At 39.7% G+C, this 13,907-nt stretch overlaps 1 protein-coding gene across 1 annotated transcript; it reads right to left on the minus strand.

Annotated features, from left to right (window-relative positions):
- Nucleotides 1-4,473: 4,473 nt before the first annotated feature.
- AHSA1 (activator of HSP90 ATPase activity 1) lies at nucleotides 4,474-13,894 on the minus strand. Its single transcript, XM_007431337.3, has 9 exons — nucleotides 13,674-13,894; nucleotides 10,621-10,811; nucleotides 10,327-10,409; nucleotides 9,192-9,309; nucleotides 8,403-8,491; nucleotides 7,830-7,964; nucleotides 7,263-7,364; nucleotides 5,246-5,297; nucleotides 4,474-4,888 (listed from the first exon to the last, which is right to left on the minus strand). The coding sequence occupies exons 1-9, from the start codon at nucleotides 13,751-13,753 to the stop codon at nucleotides 4,716-4,718; spliced, it is 1,023 nt and encodes a 340-aa protein (XP_007431399.1). The 5' UTR covers nucleotides 13,754-13,894; the 3' UTR covers nucleotides 4,474-4,715.
- Between the last annotated feature and the right edge of the window lie 13 nt (nucleotides 13,895-13,907).

The following is a 13,907-nucleotide window of genomic DNA, read 5'->3' on the forward strand; positions in this document are numbered from 1 at the left end:
AAATCTATCTTTATAATATCCATCATCAAAGATAAATACAGTCCCTCTTCTTAGCACGTTTTATGGTTATGATATTCCAAGAAGCCAATAACAGACATACAGATGTCTGTGTGCATGTATGGAGCACTGCCAATGGCTTTTACTAGCTGGAAACAGTTTGTATTAGGAAAGTCTTTCATTTGTTTTGCTACAGGAATCCAGCTGGCCTTTTGCTGCAGGCTTGCATGAAAGCCACACTCCTCGCCAGTTTGTCTTCAATCAGGTTACTCTCACAGCTGGACTGCAGCCATGCACAGGGACAAGCATTTGAAGCTGAGCCAAGCTTAGTCTGTCAATGAGAGTAGGTCAGCCCCATGGGGCGCCTTCAGTTAAGAATGCAAAGCACTCCCCATTGGGACCAAGCAAAGAGTGTGAGCCAGCATCTAAATGTAGCCAGCATCAGATTTCAAAGTTCTCTGTAAGGCTATAAAGCAAGATCCAGCTGCTTGGGAGAGGGTGTGTATTTAAACAACAGGGTGCTACTGAAAAGTTTGATGACAGACCCAGAAAAGAAACCCAAACCTTGTCCATAAACCAGGCGCTTCTCAAAAAGTTGCCTCTGGAGAGTATGGGGTAATGGTATTCAGCTGATTTACATGTGACTGAGTCTTTGTAGAAAGGCTGTAATGGGACCTTCTCCAGGCTATTAGTTTCTCTCTAGCTGATTGTGGAAAGCTCCAAATTTTATAGCTGTTCCCCCATCCCCCACTGTTACAGTTCCTATAACAGTCTTGCCCTTGTTATGTCATTTGTGCAGAAAATAAATAAATAAAAAAAATGATTAGTCAACTGAACCAAACCATATCAAGATATCAGCGTAGCAATAAAGAAATGCAGCATTGCTATCTGTATTTTTGCCTTAGGAATTTGATACAGCTCTTGTGAAAGCAAGAGTACACATGAATAAAGTTGAAGATCAAAGAGATTATGAATAAACAGTGAAAAAATCAAATTGATAGTAACAAATTGTAGTTGTTACTACAGAGAAGGCAATGGCAGACTTCACACATCACACTAGAGTTTGCTGAATAAGCCATAATCGTAGCATTGTACAAAGGCTATGGTTGTTTTGTGAAGCACATTATAGCTGCAGTAGCATCACTGTGGGTTAAGGAACCTTTTCTTGTTGATTCATCTGCTCCTAATTTTGTCTGGTAAATCAGCTCAGTGGTGGCTGACTCCAAATGCCATTGTGGATTGAGGAGACTTGTGGGTTCCATTTTCTGCCCTCCTGTTCAATTCATCTTTAGAAAACCAGAATGGAAAAGATAGCACTGCTGTATTCACAATAGAACTGATTTCCTGGGCTTGGAACTTGTTCTCCTAAGACAGACTCACATCACCCAGCCCTGACCTGTGCCTTTCCCTCAGAGTTTTTGAGTAAAGAAAATCAAAGAGCTTTCTGGCCTTTTCAAGAACTCTAATTTGACAGCTACATTCCTCCTAGAAGTTGCAAATTGGCCAAACAACAGAAAGGATTAGTTGAATTGTCAGGGCAATATTGTACCTTCTTCAGAGGGGGAACCCTCCTCCTCTGAATAACTGGGGAGACTGCCTGGAGAAAAGGTCTTCTTTGTAGTTTTTATATATCTACAAATACAGCATGCCTCAGCATTTGCTTTATGATCCCACAGGGTGCCTCATTGGCTATACAGAAATAACGTGGCTTAAAATATTCTCAAGTGACATGATGGGTTTCTAGGGCAATTTATTTACTAAGTGCTTCCAGGCTGTTAACTTTTCTATTTTTCCACCAAGATAGGCCTTTGTCCCCAAATTCAGCAAAGCCTCTGCAGTTAGAAACTTAAAACAGGCTTCTCAAACTCTGAGCAGCAACTCCCCAGGGGTTGCAAAACGTTTTTAAAGCTGATCAAGCAAAGCAGAAAGCAAAGCTTGGACTGAGTATTGACTGTGCTCCTACTATGCATGGCAAGCCCACAGTGGACTCACAAAGATGAGGCAAGAACAGCCCAGAGTAAGTTTAGAGATGGTTAAACCTGAGTGTTTTCCCTTCTGTCAAAATAATCCACCAAGCCTAGCAACGCCAGGATACAGAGGATTGTAGAAGTATATGCACTAGTGAACTTCAGTATTTTTTATGTCTAGCCCTTCAAAATGGAAAAGATTTTGTTGAATGGTAAGACGAAAATTGATGATGACCAATCTGACAGTAAAGTAATGTAGATAAAACCAAAAGTGCAATGAAAATTATGTATATTTTAATCAGTGGGTTATTTCTTACCCAAACCTAGTTGCAATGCAATAATTAGTTTAACTGAGGAGATTTGCACAAATTCATTTATCATTTTAGGAGGTGGCATTATTTAGTTTGAGAACTGCTACGTTAAGAGAACCATTTTCATTTGCTGCTTCTCTGATACCGTAATTCCTTCAATAGTCTAAACCAATGGTTATATACAGGACAAGGGTCAAACTGCAGAATCTCTTGACATTCTGTATTAATACTTTAAATATGTGTACATGCACAAACAAGTCTTGCTCATTTTAAGCAAATATTAGAGATAACACATTTCTCCTTGATTTTTCATAACATCCCTCACATATAATCTAGATCATTCATCTTGGCTCTGGGTGTTTTTGTTATGAAGTTAAATTCTTTTTTTCCAACAAAAAAATTTGTTTTCTCAGCAATTACCAGTTTTGGGGCATCTGCATTACTTTGAGATATAAAATCCCCACCCCCGCCCCCAAAGCCTGGAACAAAAATTAATGCACTATCATACATGTCTTAATACACTCTGGGAAAACTTCAAACTAGTTTTCCTGTTAAACATACTTCAGAGAACTGGGTTTAGAGACACTGCAGTCTCAGCAGTGAGACTTTAACTACAAGAGTCTTAATAGGAATCTACTGCAGTAATTGTATGTATCTCACAAAACCAGCTGTCATATTATTCACATGCATAGGATTTACATCTGGGCAGTGTTGTCAGTTGGCAGCAGAAGCAGGGATGACGTGCCTACATAATGGCGGCAAATTGATTTTCAAGGTAGTGATTTTAAACTTCTAAAACCCTGCACTCTCCTTTTTAGTCCACTGATGTATTCTGTCAAAATGTAACAGCATAAGCAAAACTAGACCCATTGTAGCTGTTTCAGGAAACTGGCAGCATTAAGCATACATTAATATAAACTCAAGCTATGATATACTAGGCCCTGCTGCCATCATGTGGGCATCTGAAAACCTAAACTCTGAGGCCAATTGCTGCTTTCCATCAGGACCAACACTTTATAAAAATCAAACAACCATTTTCAATGTCAAAACAGAAAGATTAATAAAGAAACACTGAGGTATTTTGGAGTAATGAGATGTGTTGCATGAGAATTCAGAAGCAACAGCTTACTTCTAAATGACACACACTTTCCTTATCAGAGTTTGGCTGTATTGGATTATAAAAGTCACTGTATAAATTTCTTCTTGAATTCAGGATCAAACATGCCTCACAAGTAAACAAATTAGATTAAAAGAAAGGCTAAGTTTGCATTTTCTTGAGGCGTGACTGCCACAGAAAAAGACATTCAAGGAAAGACTAAATAAAAGAGTTATTCCAGACTCTTGCTTACATAGCAAGCAGTATAATATTGCTGCTCATTTTATCTTTTTTCCCTTCTAATCTCTCACCAAAAAAATAAATAAATAACAAAGCCATCAAGCGTGACTTTTAAAAACAAATTCTAAATGTACAACTGCCACCTAGTCCCAAAGAGATTCAGGTTATAGTGCAAGCAAGAACTTAGATTTCCTATTCTGAAGAAACCTCAGATCTGTAGGTATAATTAACGTGTTATAATCTGTTTATTGGTCTCAGTAGTAATGTTGAAATATATTTTGAACAAAGAAAGTCACATTTGCCTCCAAGAAAGTCTCTTCCTAGAATAAAATTGTACTCTCAAAGCTAAAGATTTAAGGTATCAAAACTTTAAAAATGAATGCTGGTTTTAATCAGATGTGCTCCCTTCTGTTTTATACAATCTGTTCTGGATTCCAATATACTCTAAGTGCTATTGTGCACATTCAAACTTTTGAGGGCGCTACATGGAATTTTCTTGGGTAGTGCGGTTTTCTAATATAAGGGCCCACTCTCAGAGAATAGGCCAATAGAAAGATAATGTGGCTGTGAGAGCACATCAGTTACTAGGCATGACATTTCAACAACAACAGTTTAGAACGCTCTTGCCATTAACCTCTCTGCTGGTAGTGGTGCAGCAATTTTTGAAAAATAAAAATAAAAAGATGTCCTTACACTATGATGCATCTTAAATATAATGCTTCTGTTCCCATTAGTTAAATCCCCTCAAGTTTCAGATACCTTCTGAATTAAGATCCTCTCTATCCATGATGAGTCTGAACTCTTCTGCTCTTTGCTTAAAAGCTCTTTGATCTCTCTACTCAGATAAGAGAGCTGGTACCTCTTCTTTTAAGTTATGTTTATTTAGCAATACAGGTATATGTACATTTATGAGAATCTACCTTTGAAACCCATGAAGTAGGAGACCTGCACAGGCAGGGAAGGGTTGGAATTGGTGCTGCTCAGTGGCCTTCAGGGCCCTCCTGCTTGTCACAATAGTGAAACAGAGGATAAGAAAGGAACAGACAAGAAGCGAATCAGTTCACATGGCAGAATCTTTGGGTAGAGACTCCGCAGTAGCCAGCGTTAAAACAATCGGGCTCCATAGCCAAACGTCTGTTTAATGCCCTCAAAGTAATAACGTTGCCAGCCCTCTTTTGTTCTCTCTTCTTCACTGGCTGGGATGCCCTTCCCTTCTAGGCAGACTTCTGTTTCACCACCCTTGTCGGTGAAGGTCAATGTAATAGTTGCAAAGTGTCCTAAGAGAGCCAAATAAATTCCACATCAGTCATGTAGCATCATCTTGAGAAATACAGGAAAACTAACCACACACTGAGTTGGTAACATGGTTGCAGAAGTCTACCTCCAGAAAAACACCTAAAAAAACTTGTGAGATGCTTAGACCTTAGAGCGGTCAATATTTAATTATGATGAGAGAGATTACCAGCTGCAGCTGATACAGGAATCTCTCCACCAAGGAATAGAGCATTTATCAGAGCCAAGGCTTGTGAGGCTTGCACTTTTTTTGCTATCTCACATTCAGGATAGCTTTATCTGCAACCTACCATCTCCTCTTAGACTTCTTTTGTTGTGGTATTTGCAGCCAAATAGCTTACCCTCTGGCCAGGACTTAAATCTCCATTTCATAGCAATCTGCTTTGCAGAAACCTAAAAAAGAAAGAGAATTTATCTACCAAGGAAATTTTCATGTGGATACCAAAAGAAGGGGAGAGACTTGATCGGAAAGCCAGTGTTATCTAGGTGAAAGTCAAATATCTGCACCTACTATAAAGTGTCTATGAGGTGTTTACTTGCTAGGGCCATGCAACACCTAAGCAGAGCACTTCCCTTAGAAAAGGTAACCTGTCACTCTCAGATTGCCCAGTAAAGTAAAGCTGCACCAGGATTGAAATCCCTTGCTTTCCACTGCTTAATAAAAGCACATCCTGCTTTGTCTTTATTGAAATCAGAGGCATCTAAAACTTGCTGCAGTCCACTAGACTTCCCTTGACAATGACCCCTCCCTCTAGTCACCAGATCTGGATAAACAAACATGCTTTTTCTCCTTTGCTCATGTTCCCGAATGTTTTCAGGATTTTTGATGCCTATAAAACTACCCTAGTTTATTTCCCCAAAGACACAGTCTGGTTCAGATGTAAACATGGTTTATAGGATCAAAACAAGCTGCTCCTTAAGTTGCTACCTTCTTCCATAAACTTCTTCCTCCTCCCCTTACTTGCCAATGTTTGCGCAGTCTCACTGTTCTACTCAAGAAATGAGGCCAAGCCATGGTTTGCAGCAAGCCTTTGACTTTTACAATAAAGCTCGCAGCAGCAGGCATGCTGGTAAATCTGGGTGGCTTTTAAAGGCCCCTTAAACTGTGAGAGAATTCGGGTGGCCCTAGAGAACCCCATGCTCAGCTGGTAGCATTAGGGAATAAAACAATACTAAATCAAGTGACAGCTACGTGGCTCTAAAGCTGGGCAAAGACTGTTGAACCCTGATAAAACCCTGAAAAGACTAAGCAGAAGGATAACTGCATCAGAATGTATCTGAGCCATAAATTCTGGGTTAGTCCTTTTGAAGAAGCCAAAGCTGGCAATTAACTTCTTTGCAACTCTTTGTTCAAGCCAGGAACCTACCTGGCAAAACCCATTCTCTGTTTCTTCCTAACATTCTCTTATTATGCCACCTTCCCTTTCCCCATTTTATTTTCACCTGTATTTCTTTTCCACCTTCTTCCTTTCTCTCAATGGAGGCAACTTCTTCAGTTTCTCTCGGGCTTGTCCCCTTTAATTCAGCATAATGTCCCTTTCCAAACACTCTCTATTTCACCTGGGATCCTGCATCTTCTTGCATAACTCCATACAACAGCAATTGTATGGAACAACAGCATAACCAACAGCAAATAGTCTAGCACTGCCCAGAAAGGTACTTGTTTCTCCCCCCCTCAACCTGAAATCCTTTTACCCCTTTCTTTCCAAGAAAACCACCTCTTTCTCTTTGCTCTCTATTTCCAAGCTAAGTGTGCTCTTCAATGGGCTCAAGCACTACCTCTTAGCATGGGTGAAACGTGTGTGTGAATATATTGTTTCATCTTTTAAATCTCTTGCTTTTTTTTTTTTTTTTTGCTTTAACAAGAAATTTTTCTCCTTCTTTGCTATGGCCGGAAGCCTTCATGCCACATCCTTCTATTTTCATTTTTCAGTCCACTCTATATATGCTCCATTAATCTCTTCTCAAAATTCCTTGCTTCCCTTGTGTTTCTCTGAACTCACCCCTCATCTTTCTTATCAAACTGAATGGAATTTGATTCCCCATCTCTCATGAAACTGAATGTATTAAATTTCTCATAGACTGTAAAATTCTTCTGATTTCCTGCCCCACTTGGCCCTCTTTCTCTACCCTTGCTTTCAGCTTGTCTCATATAGTCTTCTCACAGGCTGTCAAATTTATGGGTTGCTTTATTGCAATTAACATATGCTAATTATTTAACATACCTACACTAGCTTTTATTCATACTATTTATGCTCTAGGTGATATCATGTGGGCAAAGAGATCATTGTCCAAAGGAAAGGGACTATCCAATTCCCAAACAACATACAAAGGACCCATCATTAGTAGTGAACTTACTAGTTCAATGAACTTGCCAGTGACACTCCCATTTAGCAGCTGAAATTTTCCTCCTTTGTCAGCCTCCACAACAGCAGGTGAGTGAGTAAAAGCTTGGACCATCTACAAAAAAGCAACATAACAGTCTATTAACTTTCCAATTTTCAGGTATGGGATTATCTACTATCTCTCACTGATAAGTTTGGAAAAGATTAGAGGAGTTTCTCAGATGAAGGAAACAGCAGCACCTCTTACTTCTCATGCCATTTTCAAATCAGGGAAAGGGTGCTTATCTCCAAGAAGAAGGTGCTTGAAATCAGGACTTTTTGCTGTGAGACAATATAAAGCTGAGAAGAAGCAAACTGGCTCTTTTTCTTGGAATATTCTGGAGGCCTAGGCCACCTCTGTTATAACAACTTAATCACTGCTCCCTAACAGTAAGTAGGATACCCCGGGGGGGGGGGGAAGGAGGTTGATGACAGACAACCTGAAGACACATTTCTTATCAAAATCATACTGAAAAGCCTATATAAATATATTAGGCAAGAGAAAGCACAGAACATCCGCAAAGAGCCTGTACTAACCTACCTCTTGGGTAACGAACACTCTATAGAGTTCCTCTGGGGATGTCAGGAAAATATCCTTCAAATTTATCTTGCAGGTAGGAATCTTAACTCCTACCGATTTAGATGCAGAAGTGTTGCCAGCAACCTGTTCAGTGACCTAAAACAGTATCACACATCACACAATTAAAATGCCTCTTGATTGCTCCTGAACTATAACCATCCAAAATCTTCTCCAGATAAAGCTAATTGCTGCATTACCTGCAACTGTGGTGGCAGCAAAGGTATGAACCTCAGCTAATCTTGCTCCTGGCTGGAACCCACCAGTCCCTGACACCAAGCTATATATGATAGCAAAATTATCTAACAAAGATAGCCCATCTTTTGCATTGGCTACATAATTTGAATAATTCAAGTCACAGAATATATATATTCCTAAATGCAATCTTTAAAGCTCAGGACAACTTCATACTACACTATTTAATATGCAAAGAAGTCTTCTGCCTTTTGAGTAGCATTCAAGAAATATCCTTTAAAACAGTTTTGTCCGGACTTTCTAAACACATATTATTTCAAACTGGATACTCCTAAAGCTTACCTTATGCTCGTCTGTTTTACGCACAGAATGATGCTGTGGTTCTGACTGTTCACCATTTACTGTAGGCAAAATCATGCCTTGGGTAAATTCTGAAAAATATTAAGAACTGGCATTCAGAAAGCTATTATACAAGTGACAAGATGTTTAAAAACAAGTACACACCAGCCTGATCTCAACTTAGAATAACTGCAGAACCACTGGGACTGTTAGACGGTGTCTGACAGGGATAGGCAATCTTTCCATATCCAGAGGTCACACCTCCAATCATTTTTTACTTTTTCAGCTTCTGAAGGCTACAAGGGATGTTCTGACCAATAACATAACCTCAGATTCTCTTATAATTTACATATAAAACCACTTAGTTCCTATATCCATTCTTCTTCTCTTAATAGCATCAACGAATGCTAAGTCCAGACAGGAAATCAGTTTTCAAACTTGATCTGTCTAGAATTATGGCCAAAACACCAATTTTTCTGTTTGATTTCAATAACACTGAACACAAATAATTGATGCCCTTTGTGGGAAAACTACAAAGCAAGCATCCTGACTCATATTCACAATTTCTATGTTAATATGACAGTGGCATTTTGTTCCTGTTCTTTCAGGTGTCCTCACACGTTACGGTAATCCAATCAAGATACAAAAAGGACATAAAGGACCACAGATAAACCTCCAATATTTCAGAGATTGTCCCATGCAAAGATGAATACTGAACGTGCATTATATCCTTCATTTAAAAGCTAACCGTTCAAAAGAAAGCCTCTATTGTTCCTTGGGCTTTATTTGTACCTGTTTTAAGAGTGCTGATATAAGTTTCCATAGCATTGCTGATCTGCTTTACACCTTCTTGCCTCATCAACAGTAGCAGGTTTGTATCTGGTTCATCTTTTGCAAGACTAACATTGATCTAAGAATAGAAGGGAAAAAAGACATATTGTCTCAACAGAGCATGTCTGCTTTTACCACATATACCATATATTGTACTGCTTCATAAAATAATTTCTTCAGAAAATATCAAAATAGTTTATGCCTTTGTATTATCAGAAGCAATATGTAAAATATTCCATACATGAACCACCCTGTGCATATGACTGCACATACTAAGTGGTCTGGGCCCAAACTGAAACTGTGTTTTGGAAGTTTTGCTCTGGACAGAGTATGAATTGCTTTTGTTCCAGGCAGTAGTTCAGATCTGTGTGTGTTAGACAGAGGGAATAGGAACAGGAAAAAGCCAAGTATATTGATAGCAGCAGATGAGGGAAAGAAATAAAAGCACTGGAAAGTTGGGGGGGTATGCCATTCTTGGAGTTGCTGAGGGGACAAGGAAGGTGACCCACATCAGCCTTGCCTTACTTGCCCTGTACAACCACTCTGGGATCCCTTCAGATGTTGTTTTAGCTGAATCCTGGGACAATATAAACATTCCAGGTTTTGTTTATGAAGATTCTCAGTCATCCAGGTGGAATGGTCTGGAGGTTGAGTCATTGCAACTGGACTTCTTTTCTTGTTGGTTAGAGACGTTTCACTACTTGTCCAAGAAGGCACTTGGACAATTAGCGAAACATCTCTAACCAACAAGAAAAGAAGTCCAGTTGCCATGACTCAACCTCCGGCAATTCCAGGTTTTGTTTCTCTCAAATTGTGGCTAATCCAGAACAGTTTGGCAAAACTTCCAGAATGCAATAGAACAAAATATATTTCCTGTTTTGTGCACACCTTTGAATTTATGACAAAGAAAAGAAAAGAAAAGAAAAGAAAAGAAAAGAAAAGAAAAGAAAAGAAAAGAAAAGAAAAGAAAAGAAAAGAAAAAGAAAAAGTCCAGCAGAGAAATTAAGGGGAACCACAATCCTCCTTCAGAAACAACAATATTCAGATCTGCAATTTCTTTCCAATGAAATAGCTCTGAGAAATATCACATGCTTACCTCAATTTCATCAATATCATTTTCATCTGAAAGATTGGGAATTTCCACATGTCCTTTATATTTTACACCTGATTTTGAGGTACCTATAAGCAACAATAATTTAAATTAAAATCATGGTTCAATTTCACTTTCCCAACAAATTTTGACAGGTTTTGGCATTCTAGAAATGGAAGTATAATAAATGTTTCAATCCCCTTTGTGTTTCTTCGAAAACACTTCAGAGATTCAGATTTGTGATAATATCTAGTATTCACAATATTTGTCTTCTTGTATAAAAACAAAGCAGCAACTCGCCTTTCCAAGCCAACTTGATGTTCCATTCATAGAAGAAAATCAGTTTTCCTTTGCGATTGTTGATGGAGGCTTCCCCATCTAATTTGCTCACTTCTGTCACTTCACAAGTCCCCTCCGCATTCTCTACTCTAACAGCCAGAAACAGTGTTTTCAGCTTCTCGGAGGACCAGTTCGATGCATCTCTTTCGGTCCTAAGAGGGGGAAAAAACTTAAAATGAAAAAGCGCAATAGTAAACACTATGCATGTATGCTCATATATAATAAAAACTAATGCTCAGAACTTTACATATCTCCTTTCAGGTAGTATTTGCTTAAACATGCAGTGGTGTGTATTTCAGCTGAATCTATACCAGGAGTTTGTAACTTGCTCACCTCTGCAGATTGAGCTGCTGGTTCACCTGTATCACCTTTCTTCCCTATCTTAATACTGGGGCAGGAAAAAAATAGAAAAAACAGCTACTAACCCTCAATGGTTCTAGAGAAGTACACTCTTCTTCCCTGGGACTAAACTTGACAATGACAACCAGGCTCAAAATATACAGGACAAGACTCTATATCACTTAGCATCTCCTATGGTATAATTTCACTGGTGATTTTCTAAGTTAAGAAATCAGTTGTCTCACTCCTTTCTCTTTTAAGATTTCCTGCAGCTCAAGAAATAACTGTTCCTCATGATAATGCCAGTAGTGTTCATGTTTCTACTTATCTAAAGATGGATTACAGTCTGCATTTCATGACGAGCTAAACCAGCTGGACTAAAGATCCCAGTGGCAATGCAGCCAGCACCTATAGCCATATTGCATGGAACCTATATGGTTGTGATCATTCTACTGCTGTCCCTAAATAATGTAACATAATAGTCTTTTTTTACATTGCAAAAAAGCATTTTTAACCAAGCAACCTAATGCATGGCAACACTTGAAAATATTGCATATTTTGTTCTTTGCCAATAGTCAGGTGATCAGTTAAAGCTGCCAACATATTCAAAATTCATTTTTCACTATATGCTGGAAGTGCTGCAAGTCACAGTAAGGGCTTTCCAAAAATTCTGTTTTATGGTACATAATGCTCAAAGATTTGGCTCCTCCTATTAGCAGGAACATTAAACAAACTGCAGAAGCTTCTTCTGAAGTTTGTTTATTGCATGCTGTGAACCTGATACCTACTCTGTCTTCTCCAAACAAGAAATAACTGAAAGCCAAGAACACATGACAGCTTTCTGTCTCTTGCTTGCTAGGATGGGAATAAGGTTCACATATTGGTTCACATATTATTATAAGTAAACCTTTCATGATTTAGGCTCTGCCGCTAGTAAGAGAAGCTAAATGAGCCAAATTTGCATAGTCATTATTTGGATTACAATGACATGTGAGCAGGTAGACATAAAGTCTCATTTTGGTTGAGCTTAACTCCTAGTGACTCATGGACACATCCTATGTTGTTTCCTTGGCAACAATGAGAAAGAGCTTGCCACTGGTTTTTTCTGGGGTTTAGTCTATACACATGAGATTTCCTCATGGTCTAACCTTTCAAGTATAAACATAGCCTAGCCTTTTTTAAGATCAATCAGATTTTGCTTGGTGTTGCCACCACTTGTTAGAAAAGGTCAAAATCTGAACCTCTGACATGAAAGTTGATGTGGAAGGCCAACTAGTTGTGGATAGCCATTCGGCATCTATAGAATTTTCAAGTATCTTTTTTTTGGCAATAAAAGAATGTCCTTCTTAAACCAGATCACAATTAATCGAAGATTCGCATAATTCAATATTCTATCTCCAAAAGTGGCTCTTGATAAACTTACACAGTATGATGACAACAGCTATTCTCTTTGTTACTAGCACCTGGCATATAGACTATAACTGTACAAAGAGGTTTTGCATAGTTATGAAGATTGGCCAATCAACAATGGATTAATCTGCAGTAAAATTATTAGCTTGATTTGCACAGCATTTTCTGGCCACAGAATATTGTACCAGATGATTATCATCTAGGAAGGTGGTTCTTGTCTTACAGAAAGATCCGTAAACATCCTAAGGTCCTAAGACACACAGGCCCTATCCCCTAATGAACTAGCCTTCTGCTTCTGCTGTAAGCAGTTAATTTTTAATTTTCTAAATTATGTAATTAATTTCATATTAATGTGTGAAATATGTCCTTTCCTTGTCTTCAAACTGTTTTCTCTAGATAATATCAAACTCATAATACTACAGAGAACAATTTATCTTCATCCACATAACATATTTATAGCTAGTAAGTGTGCAAATCTGTCAAAAGAATAGCCTAAAATGATTTTAAAAGGCCATGCATATCACAATACAGTATGACATGAAAATAAAAGCCTGACAAGGCATTTTGCATGCATATGCAGAATCTAAAAAGTAGTAAAATTTCTGCCATAACTTGTCTTCATGCTTGCTGATGTTTGGTGCTGTATATGGGCCCTGGAAACAGAAAAAATGAACCTAGTGCATACCTGCATTCTTATGCCCAGTACAGCTGCCAACACAGACATACATGCACCCAACTAGCCCCTGCTCCCCTGAATTTAAAAGCAGCTTGATACATCTGCAAATAGCATTTATTTCTATGCCAGGAAAAACCTTCTACTGGCTTGTGCAGGTAAATGCTATTAAAGGAGCTTTCCACACTTTTGAGAAAGTAGCCTACTTCTGTTTCCGACAAGAGAAATACTGTAATTCAGTGCAATAAAAGAAAAGGCACAGAAGCAAGTACCCCGGTCAGGTGGCTTTCTCTGCCCCCGCCCCCCCTTCGCCCCGACTTCTCGCTTTTCTGGATACTGTCAATCCTTGCAAATCGCGCACGTCCTTGGGAGCAAGCCCCAGCGGATCCCGGCCAAGGTTCCTGCGGAGAAAACGCCAGGAAGAGAGGGACGCTGAGGAACCCCGGGTGAAGCGCCTGGGGCAGGCAGAAGGGACCCCGGGGCAGCTGGAAGGGGGAGTGCCCGGCCCTCGTGCCTCGGGGTTGACGCTACCGCAGCGGGGATCCACAGTGGCCGCCCCGCAGCGCCCTCCCTCCCTCTCTCTCTCACCCACCAGTGCCAGTTATTGACGTTGGTGGCATCCGCGCGCTGCTCCACGATCCAGCGCGGGTCCCCTTCTCCCCACTTGGCCATCGGCGCCCCGAAGAAACAGCCACCGCCGCGTCCGCCCCCGTCGAGCCGAGCGCTGCCTCCTCGCGCCTGGAAGCTACTAGAAGCGCCGGTACCGCGCCGCCTCCCGACTTCCGTCACCGGCAGAGGTTCCTTCCGTCCCCCCGCCCCCTCCCCA

This window comes from Python bivittatus, unplaced genomic scaffold, assembly GCF_059951505.1.
Source record: "Python bivittatus isolate LINGU-HERP-01145 unplaced genomic scaffold, Pbiv_v1 ctg000480_np1212, whole genome shotgun sequence".
In the NCBI taxonomy this organism is placed as follows: domain Eukaryota; kingdom Metazoa; phylum Chordata; class Lepidosauria; order Squamata; family Pythonidae; genus Python; species Python bivittatus.

What these genes read in the sequence shown, in the direction of transcription:
- AHSA1 (XM_007431337.3), bottom strand. Translation starts at nt 13,753, where the DNA reads ATGGCCAAGTGGGGAGAAGGGGACCCGCGCTGGATCGTGGAGCAGCGC. An exon ending in CTGGCAAGTTCATTGAACTA is followed by an intron (nt 5,298 to 7,262) that starts GTAAGTTCACTA and finishes TTTCTTTTTTAG; the next exon opens with GTTTCTGCAAAGCAGATTGC. An exon ending in ATTTAAGTCCTGGCCAGAGG is followed by an intron (nt 4,889 to 5,245) that starts GTAAGCTATTTG and finishes TGGCTCTCTTAG; the next exon opens with GACACTTTGCAACTATTACA.